At 57.3% G+C, this 9,731-nt stretch overlaps 1 protein-coding gene across 1 annotated transcript in view; it reads right to left on the reverse strand.

Moving 5' to 3' along the window:
* The window catches only part of ACAP1 (ArfGAP with coiled-coil, ankyrin repeat and PH domains 1), an 11,223-nt gene that overhangs the window by 903 nt on the left and 589 nt on the right, over window positions 1-9,731 (reverse strand). Inside the window, exons 2-20 of the mRNA XM_004712998.2 lie at window positions 9,179-9,320; window positions 7,524-7,643; window positions 7,259-7,312; window positions 7,110-7,168; window positions 6,397-6,580; window positions 6,218-6,262; window positions 6,019-6,114; window positions 5,846-5,920; window positions 5,645-5,754; window positions 4,711-4,762; window positions 4,512-4,612; window positions 3,683-3,806; window positions 3,385-3,596; window positions 2,651-2,720; window positions 2,426-2,520; window positions 2,138-2,310; window positions 792-964; window positions 242-351; window positions 38-148 (exon numbers count right to left, since the gene is read on the reverse strand). Of these exons, the coding sequence (XP_004713055.2) occupies window positions 38-148; window positions 242-351; window positions 792-964; window positions 2,138-2,310; window positions 2,426-2,520; window positions 2,651-2,720; window positions 3,385-3,596; window positions 3,683-3,806; window positions 4,512-4,612; window positions 4,711-4,762; window positions 5,645-5,754; window positions 5,846-5,920; window positions 6,019-6,114; window positions 6,218-6,262; window positions 6,397-6,580; window positions 7,110-7,168; window positions 7,259-7,312; window positions 7,524-7,643; window positions 9,179-9,320 (2,106 nt within the window). The remainder of the gene's footprint in view (window positions 1-37; window positions 149-241; window positions 352-791; window positions 965-2,137; window positions 2,311-2,425; window positions 2,521-2,650; window positions 2,721-3,384; window positions 3,597-3,682; window positions 3,807-4,511; window positions 4,613-4,710; window positions 4,763-5,644; window positions 5,755-5,845; window positions 5,921-6,018; window positions 6,115-6,217; window positions 6,263-6,396; window positions 6,581-7,109; window positions 7,169-7,258; window positions 7,313-7,523; window positions 7,644-9,178; window positions 9,321-9,731) is intronic.

A 9,731-nucleotide genomic window follows, 5' to 3' on the forward strand; every position in this document is an offset into this window, starting at 1 on the left:
GCCGGCCAAACGATGGCCCCGCCCCTACACAGCTTACAACGTGACGATATCCGCGTTGGCTGTTTCCATGGCGATGGTCAGAGGGTCTCTGCCTTCAGAGTCCCGAGCCCCCAGATCAGCTCCGCGTTTCAGAAACAAGCAGGCGAGCCTGGAGAGGGCGGCCTGGTTCAGCCGCGCTCCTTGCCAGAGCCTCCCTCCCCGGTCCGGGTCCCTCCCGCTCCCGCAGCCGCGCTGCCCCTACCCCGTGTGGCCCAGAATGGTTGCGTGATGGAGCGGGCCCCTGCCGGCGCTGTCTGCTTGGTTCACGTTCGCTCCGTTTTGAAGCAGAAACTCACAGGCCAGGAGAGAATTCTGTGTCCCAGGTGTTGAGAAAGGAGGGGTGGAAAGACATCTTTGAAAGCCTATTTAAAGAGGCTCCGTGGGGGAGCAGGGGGGCATGGGGTGGGGGCGAGGCTGGGGATCAGGGCGTGCAGAGGGTGGGGCAGGAATCAGGAGTTCAGGGTTCTGCTGGAGCGCCCTATGGATTCATACATTAAATTCCCAGCACAACCTTATGAGGTATGGCATTCCAATGGTACAGATTTAGGAAACAGGCACAGTCAACAGGTTAGTAACTGCTGCAAGTCTCCTTCCAGGAAGGGCTGAGCTCAGATTCACACTGCAGTCTGTCTCTGCCTCGAGCCCTGTTGGGAACTAGCTGATCTAGCTTATCACTCAGGCTCTGTGGGGTGGGCCTCCCAAGAGCAGGTGGAGGGTGAGGGGGCGTGGGGAGCATGTGACAGGGTTCTCACAGCAGCTGTGGCCTGGATCAGTGGCGTGGCATTCTCTTGACCACCGTTAACCCAGTTGACATCAGCTCCATGGGCAAGGGCGTCTGCCATGGTGGGAAGTGATGGTGGATGCCCAGCGGCTCGAAACAGGAGGGCCCCAGAGTGCAGGCTGCCCAGGTCATCAGAGGGGGGCTCTGCTACAGGGATTTGGTTCTGTTAAGGAGATCAGCTAGCAGGCCGGAGGAAAGCCCTTGGCATGGCTCCCTGTTACTGTGATGGGATTACAACCTCACTCCAACCCACGGTGCCCCTGTGTGTTAAAGAGTAGAGCTGCTCCACAAGGTCCGTAGTTTGAAACCACCTGTGGCTCTGAGGGAGCAAGATGAGGCTTTCTTCTCCTGTAAAGAACCACCGTCTCAGAAACCCACAGACAGTTCTACCCTGTCCTATAGGGTCACTGTGAGTCTGATTCTACTTGATGGCAGCCAGTTTGTGTGTGTGTGTGTGTGTGTAATTTTTATGGAATCAGATCACCAGGCTTTGTTCCCATGTGAGTGAGTTTGAAGAGGTGAACTGAAAAACAACAGCAACCATAAAACCCCAAAATTCTGCCATTCGGTCAATGCCAAATCATAATAACAGGGTAGAACTGCCCCTTGTGGGTTTCTGAGATTGTAGCTCTTTACAGGAGTAGAAAGCCCCATCTTTGTAGAGGCTGATGGTTTCGAACTGCTGACCTTGCAGTTAGCAGCCCAACTCATAGCTACCGTGCCACCAGTGTTCCTAGACAGGTAAGAAGTGGAGCATAAGCACATGTAACTTGTGCTGAGGTCTTCATGACACTGGGGCCCGTGAGGTAGAGCTGGATGGGGGTGTGTATTTGTGTGTCTAAGTGTTCATGGTGTGAGGGACCTCTGGATGTGGGGGGCAGACAGCTTCATGTACCTCACCCTGTCCAACCACCCAGTCCAGCTGGGACGCCGGTCTGCTGACGCTCGGACTCAGCTCTTGAGGCTAGCTCGGCTCCAGCTGGACTCACACCTTCTTCATAGCCCCAGGAGACTCCAAGCTCATCCCCATTCCCACTTGTTCTCAGGCTTGGTGATAACTCCTCCTTATAGTGATGCCTACCCCCAGCCCCATCCCTTCCATTCTTAGTGCCACGGGCATCGTCACTCCCTGACACCCTTCCCTCCCTTGTAAAATCTGGGGCAGTGTTTTCTTGTCCCCGACATTCTCAAGGAAACAGCTTAGGCCTCATACACTGTGCAAACCCTCCCCTCCCCCCACCAACCTCCCTTGCCTCCCCATGCGGCCCGACACCCAAGCTCACAGGCCCTCCATGAACGCCCACCTAACACATATACCTGTCTTTCCACTGAAGCCCCCTGGTCTGGACCTAATGATGGAAGGCTTCGGGGGCACAGGAGGATGCCCCCTGGGAGGTCCCCTGCCGCCTCTTTGGCCCTGCACTTCAGGAAGCTTGGTCAGGAATTTCTTTTCCACATATTTGGCATGAATCCAGGCCTCCTTCTCCTGCCTGGGAGAGAGGGAGAGGGTAAGTCTTCCTCGTCCCATCCCAGGCTTTCCTCACCTACACCCAGACCCCTCAATGGCCCCAGAAGGGCCTTCGCCCACGCCTCAGCCTCACCCACCGGGAGCAGCTGGGCCCTGGCTTCTTCACCGCCATAGCATCCACACGCGCCTCGTAGATCTGGTTGATAACCACGTTCCCCAGCTCACACATCAGCTGCAGGCGTCCAGGCGATGCAGACAGGTAGGGAGGTGGTGGTGGTACGTGAATGCCGGTGCCCCACTCAGGTCCATCATCCTTGGTCCTCCCTCCCGCCTCCCCCAGGCTTCACTATGTCCCAAGTCACCTTCACTAGTTCTGGCTCCCATGAATCAAGAGTCAGAGACCGGACTTTGGAGAAATGGACACCCAGGCTCCTGGAGGGTCAGAGTGGGAGTCAGGCCCCCTGTGGGGCAGTGGAGTGGGGACGAGGCATCTGCTGCTGTCACTCCTGAAAAGACTTGGGAGCAAGGTCCTGCCTGGGAGAGTGGGAGCCAGACCAGGAGGTAGCAGGGTGGTTGCAGTGGGTAGCCTTGACCTGGTTCTGGAAGGATTCAGCCTGCTCTCTGTTCCCACGTGCCCAGTCCTGCATTTTGGGGGCCTCACCCTCCTCCTCCAGCCACCACTCTTCTCTTGAGACCCTTGGGTGTGAGTAACTCTCACCATGCCTTGCCCCTTCCCTCCCGCAGCACACTGACCCCGGGTGGACTGCTTTGTGGACTTGCTCCCTCATGGCCGCCTCTCTGCTATGCCATCCCACCTACTCCAACCAAGTCAACCAAACCCCTCTGAAGGGTTCCCCCAACCCTGGCCCAGACCAACCCATCAAGGACCCTCTTAGGTCCGTCCGCCTGGTGCTCCTCTAGGCTCCGCCCAGGCCAGGGACAAGTGATAGACCAGAAGCTAAGGAGGGTGGGGTGGGGCAGGACATGCAGGAAGAGAAAGGCCTTGTTAATGGACTCTCTCTGGGGCAGAGGGCGTGTGTGCAGGCAGCTTGGGGGGGGGGGGTCCACATCTGGGACTCTAAGGGGAGGGTGTGACCTGTGGATGCCAGAGCACTGGATGCAGAGGGTGACACCAAGGTTGATGCTGGCCCACTCGGGGGCTGGCTCCCGACAGTCACAGCACTGGGCATTGCCATCCACACTTTGTACCTGGGCTGCCACGTGCCCAATGCCCCCAGACTCCCTGCCCCTGGCCATCCCGCCGTAGCCCAGAGTAGCGGCAGAGCCCATGGCCAGGTGTCCTGAGCCCTGCGAGAGACAGGAAGGGAGGGGAATGAAGAACGAGTGCCCCATCTCCTGGGCTAGCCTGGCCCTGCACTCCCAGGTGAAGGCACCTGGCCTGGGGTCCGCAGGTTGTCATCGGGGTGAGCCTGGCTGAAGGCAGTGGCGATGCTGCTCTGCACGGCACTGACCCACAGCTGCAGCAGGCGCTCTGAGTCAGCCTGGAGGAAGCAGGACCTGGATGGGAAGGGCAAGGGGGACAGGGGGAGGGGGGCAACTGAGGCCTGGGGAGCAATGCAGCCAACTGGGCAGGCGGACATGCAGTTGGGAGTCAATGGTAGCAGCGACATTGGAATATTTCCATGCCAACTGATAATATCCACCTAACTATCACTCATAAAGGAGCCCTGGTGGTGTCATGGTTTCTCATTGGGTTGCTAACTGCGAGGTCAGCAAGGTCAGCAGTTCAAAACCATCAGCTGCTTCTCAGAAGCAAGGAACTTCTACTCCTGTAAAGAGTTACAGTCTCAGAAACCCACAGGGGCAGTTCTACCCTGTTCTATAGGGCCACGATGAGTCCGAGTTGACTCGAAAGCAGTGGGTTTGGCCAGGAGCAGTGGTGGTGGAGTGGTTACTCACTGGGCTGTTCTTGGGAGAAAGATGGGGGCTTCCTATTCCTGTCAAGAGTTATAGTCCCAGAAACTCACAAGGGCAGTTCTACCCTGCCCCATAGGGTTGCTAAGAATCAGAATCCACTTGATGGTGGTGAGTTTGGGTTTGGAGTTTATCACTCATAATCTGGGGCCCTCAGCCCTGCACCAATGGGTAGGTAGCTGGAGCTGCCTAGACACCTGGGAGACCTGGCTCCAGGGATGCCCCTGTGATCAGCCCTGCCTCTTCGGTGGGTCTCAACTTGACCATCACCCCTGGGCCTACACTCACTTGCTGGGGGACACCACCTCAAAGGAGAAGCGCCTCTCTGAGTCGGGGCAGAGCTTCACTGTACAGAGTCGCAGGTCATCCACCACCACAGTCACGGGGTCCTGGGAGGGAGAGCTAGTCAGGAGCAGCCGTGCAGCCAGTGGCAGTAAGAGCTGTGTCTCCCTGGGATCCAGGCATCCGAGGCCCTGGGCCTACCCACCTTGTACTTCTTCTGGTACACCAGCTGGTTGCTCTGAATGGTGAACCAGCGTCTGGCAGGAGTGGAAACAGAGTGAGAGACTGAGAGAACATCAAGGTGAGGCTTGGGACAGGGACCAGAGGGAGGCTGTCTCCTCTGCCCCAGAGGGATCTCGCTGAGAGATGTGTGGGGCTGAGACATCCCAGAGAAGGGTGGCTATACAAAGTGGAGGCCCTTCAGATCTCAGAGGGTCCAGAGTGCACAGACTGATGACGTGAAACACTTTGCCTAATCAAATAAACCTAATACTCCAAAGAAAAGTCTGACAAACACAAGTCTCTTGGGGACCGGCTCTCTTTTTGAATTTGTGCCGAAAGTTCCAGATGAGCTGGCAGTGGCCTTAGAGGAGAGAGAGTCAAGTCTGCGCACATCCCCACCCTGAAGTGGGTCCCCAGGTCCTCAGAGTGGAGTCCAAGTGCCAGGAAGGGCCTGCAGGACCCCCAGTGACCCCATCCTGAAGTACCCCAACTTGTGACGTCCTTTCCCTCACTCTGTCCAGGCCCACAGCTCCTCTTGGTTCCTCAAACATTCTAGGCACCCCAGGGCCTTGGCACTAGCTCTTCCTTCTCCCTACAACACCCTTCCCTCAGACAGCTCCCAAATCTTTCCCTAGAAGTCAACCTGCTCATGAGCCCTGCCCAGAGTCCCTATTTAAAAGTAGCAAAGCCTCCCAGGTTTTGACCTCCTTCTCACCTTACCTTGTGTTTTTCCCCCTATGGCATGCTTACCTTCACCCATAACGTCCCATCCATCTAATTACTATATTGTTCCTCTTTGTTGCCGGACTAGAAACTCTCTGAAGGTAGGGTTCTGTGTGTGCTTAGCATACAGTAACCACTCAGACCGATAGATACCACATTTGATGGGCCTGGCTGGTTGGGCATCCTCTCCTCACCGGCTCCAAGTCTTAAACGCATTGCTGGCCCGTTTGAAGAGATGTCCTTCCATGACCAGGCCCCCGGGGCCCTCCTTTAGGCTTGGCTCAGGCTCCTCCCCACCCAGCTCCTGGGGAACAAGAGGGTCAGAGGGCACCTGGGCCAGGCTGAGAACAGGGCCACAGGCCTGTCTGCCCTCAGGCGGCAGCCTCCCTGCTCACCTTCTGTTTCAGCAGTACATGCCTCTGCTCCATGTCCCTCTTCTCTCGTGCTGAATTCAAGACCAGCCGGTGCAACTGGGCATAGGAGAGACATCTCAGAACCTGGTGGTCTCCCCCAACGATGCCAGGAGAGTTAGCTCAAGACCCACAAGGCTCCCACCATTTCCTGCTACCTGGGCACCTAGCTCCTTGCGATACTGGCCCAGCTGGCTCAGCTCCTCATGGCCTTGCTGGAAATGGACAGCCTGGGCCTCCACTAATCGCAGCACCTGGGGGGTGTGGAGAGCAGGGTAGAGCAGAGGAAGGACCCCGCTTCCCTTCCCATCTCTATTGACAGGCTCCCCCCACTCACCCTGGCCACCACAAACTCACAAATTCCATGATGTCAAACTTCCTCTTGTCCTCAATCACATTGACCTGAGGGCCCCCAAGAGACCCCAGGTCAGTCTGGAAAACACAGAACCCCTCCCACTCGGCATGAGGTCTGCCTCCAGCCTCCAATCTGACCCTGAGGCCCTGGCACCGGAGGAAGGCAGGTTGAAGTCAGGCACCTGCAGGGCGTAATCCAATGCCCGTCCCCGGTACCCAGCTCGCGCAGTCCGCAAAGCAGCTCCGGCCTCTTCGGCCTCCTGGGTCCGGCGCCGGGGAACCTCGGCATTGTGAGTAAGAGCCACCTCCAAGCTTTCGGATCCCCGCCAGAAGTCCCGGCGAGCCTCCCGGAAAGCTCGGAGACCCCTGAAGACGCGGAGAGGGCGTGGGTAGATAACGCAGGATTCGCGACGGGCCCGTCTACCCAACCCCCTACGACCCCAGTCCCTTCAGCTAGCCTGTGTGGGTTGTCAGTTGTGACCAAGCTGGCTCATGAATAATGAGGTGGGACCATTACGACCATGTTTTCATTAGCTGGTTGTCAGGAGGAGATTGGCAGGCCTTTCTTCCTGGCCTTAGTCTAGGAGCATGAGGTGCAATGGCCAAGAATGAAACCTAACCTGGGTCTCCTGTGCAGAGGGCAAGAAGTCCACAGCTGAACCTCCACTGCTCTTAAACAGCCTCTGCCCATCTGCTACTCAAGGGGGTCCCCAATGACGGGGACACAAGGCAGCCCCCCTACCCCCCTCAATGTCACACTGTGCAGACATCCAAGGAAGAGGTGAAGGGACAGAATGCCGAGGGCCCGACTCCGTGGTTCTGGGAAGTCCCATGGTCATGGGAAGAGGGTTGGAGGGCTGCTGTGGGGTCGGGTCCTCCTTCCCTCCCAACTCACTCCTTGACCAGGGTCTGGATTTGCTGCTGCAGGGTGTGCTGGGTAGCATCTAGAAGCTCCTGAGGGGAAGCAGAAGTTGGAGGTGGGGGTCAAGACCCCCACCCCAGACCATCTTGTTTCCCCCTCCAGTCCTGCCTGCCCACACTCACTGCCTGGCTGTCCAGCTTGTGGCTCAGGCTCGCAGTGAACTTTTCCAGACATTCCTAGGGGAGACGAGGCACAGAGACAGTCTTGTTTGTGAGGTGGCGGGCCCTCCCGATGCTGGACGCAGCCTGCTCTGGTGGTCTCTGGGGTTTGCCCCAGCCTTGCTCTGATTTGGGTCTCCCAGCAGACCCCAAAGTCAACCCTCCCCTCTCCACAGGGCCTCCTTACGCCCCAGGCCCCATCCTACCCTGGTCAGAGCCCTCCACATACCGCCATCATGGGCTCCGGTGGACCCAGGCGGCCCAGATCACAAATGCCGAGGATGAAGGCGCGGCCGGTGGCAACGTAATGGCGCCCACTTTCCAAGAGGCAGGTGCCCAGCTTGAGGAGCTGGGGAGCAACACAAGGCAATGGGGAACGATGCTGGCCATCGCCTCACCTGGTGATGCCCCCACTCCACATCACCTCCCCACCCCCAGATCTGGTGCCCCTTCATCTAGCCCTGTCCACAATCCTGTCCCATTCTGCCCACCTCTGCCGGGTTATTCCCATGCCTGGTTGTGTTCTCAACTCAGTCCCTTTGCTTGTCCTGCCCTGACTCTGGAATTAGCCCCCTGTCCATTCTCCCCAGTCTGCCACTGAGACCAGTGCCTGCTTCAACTTCACCGTGACCTTCACCCACTCCCATGCCCTGTCCTGCCTGCTTGGACTCAGAGCTTCCCAGAAACTAGACTTTGCTGTCTGGCTCATAAAGAGAATTTTCAAGGCAACTGGTATTAACTTTTATCCTATTTCGGGTATCTACTTGTCTGATTTGTGCTCACAGGATCTCTCTCTCTCTCTCTTTCTCTCTGCCACTGAGTCTATCCCAACTCCTAATGACCCTAGAGGACAGAGTAGAACCTGTAGGTTTCCGGGGTTATAAACCTTTATGGGAGCAGACAGTCTCGTCTTTCTCTCAGTGCACATTAATTGGTCACCTATTAGTGGTCAGGCCCTGGTATACACAATGGGGACTGAGCAAAACCCAAAACATCCACTTCCCTGTGCTCACTGAGCTTACACTCTAAACCCTAAGCCAAGCCCACAGCCATTGAGTGGATTCTGACTTAGAGTGACCCTGTGCAGGGCTTGTGAGGCTGTATATTCTTTACGGGGTCAGACGGTTCATGCTTCTGAGGAGCGGCCGGTGGGCTGGAACTGCCAACCGCGCAGTGACCCGACAGCGCCACTAGAGCTCTTTGATTTACACCCTAGTAGGGGAAAAAAATCGCTGGGAAACAAATAAGCAACTGTGATGGACACACACTAAAGTGACTCACATGCCTAGCGGGATCCCATATGATTCAGATCCTCATTTGATCCTTTCCCCTGCGTAAGAGCAGCACTGTGACTGGTTTCTAACCACTCGGATGTGGTGAGGAGGAAGCACGGCACTCCTGAGATGACGATGTGATAGGGGACGGCTTGGTCTTGCTAGCAGACACTAGCCATGGGCTGCGAGGATGGGAATTGCCTAGGGAGAGGACCAGGTGGCAGGGAACTGTGTGCCACTTCTAGGAGACGTTGGCCTCTGCTGTGAAACAGCAAGGCAGTCAATCTAGCGGCAGTGCCTGGCGGAGAGGAGCAGCCCGAGCCTGGGGTGAGACTGCGGCCCTCGTGGAAACCTTGCTTGCCGGCTGAGAACCTGGCTCAGCCAGGCCCAAACTCCTGACCGGCGGAAAGTGTTAGGGTATAAAGCCCCATTGCGTTCAGCCACTAGATGTGTAATCATTTCTTGCATGGCAGGAGAAAATTAATATAGCAGTGAGCCTCCCTACCAACTTTGTCCCCTGGCCCTGCCCCTCTAATCTTCATCTCGACCCCATTCTCCTCCTCCTCCTCCTCCTCCTCCTCCTGGGGGCTTGTCTCTCGGTCAGAATCACCTTCTCCAGACGAGTCTCCAATTCTGACACTTCGGCTTCCACCAGCTCGATAGAGGCTCTGGGAAAGGAGGGTTGGGTCACGGGAGCAGAGCTTGCTCCCTCTGGTCTGTCAGCCTGCTCCACCACACTGAGAGGTTTGGGCCTGGGGGTAGCCGGGGCAGACAGGGAACTACTGGGCTGAGAAGACCCGTCCACGCGCCCTCCGTGGCTCGCTCGCACTGCACACAGGCTAGGAGCCACTGCGGCCGGGCCTGAGCAGGAAGGGTAGGAGGGTGGCTGTGTCACAGGCAGGAAGTCGCTAACCGCCCCAGAGCAGGAGCTGGGGGAGGGGCAGGGGTCTTAGTGAGAGGTAAGGAAGGAATCCAGTTGCAGGCTGGGCTGGGGGAACTGGGGAAGCCAGAAGTTTCGAGCAGGTGGCAGAGAGCACCAGAGCAGCCAGATTTGATAGCAGAGGTTACCACTTGGGCCCACAACCTCACTCTTGTCCCTTTGAGACGTGCTATACGGAAGGAAATCAACCGTGCGTGTGCGTGTGCATGTGGGTGTGCGTGTG

Source organism: Echinops telfairi, unplaced genomic scaffold (assembly GCF_000313985.2).
Source record: "Echinops telfairi isolate 266 unplaced genomic scaffold, ASM31398v2 ScPeMD7_2010;HRSCAF=2546, whole genome shotgun sequence".
NCBI lineage: Eukaryota > Metazoa > Chordata > Mammalia > Afrosoricida > Tenrecidae > Echinops > Echinops telfairi.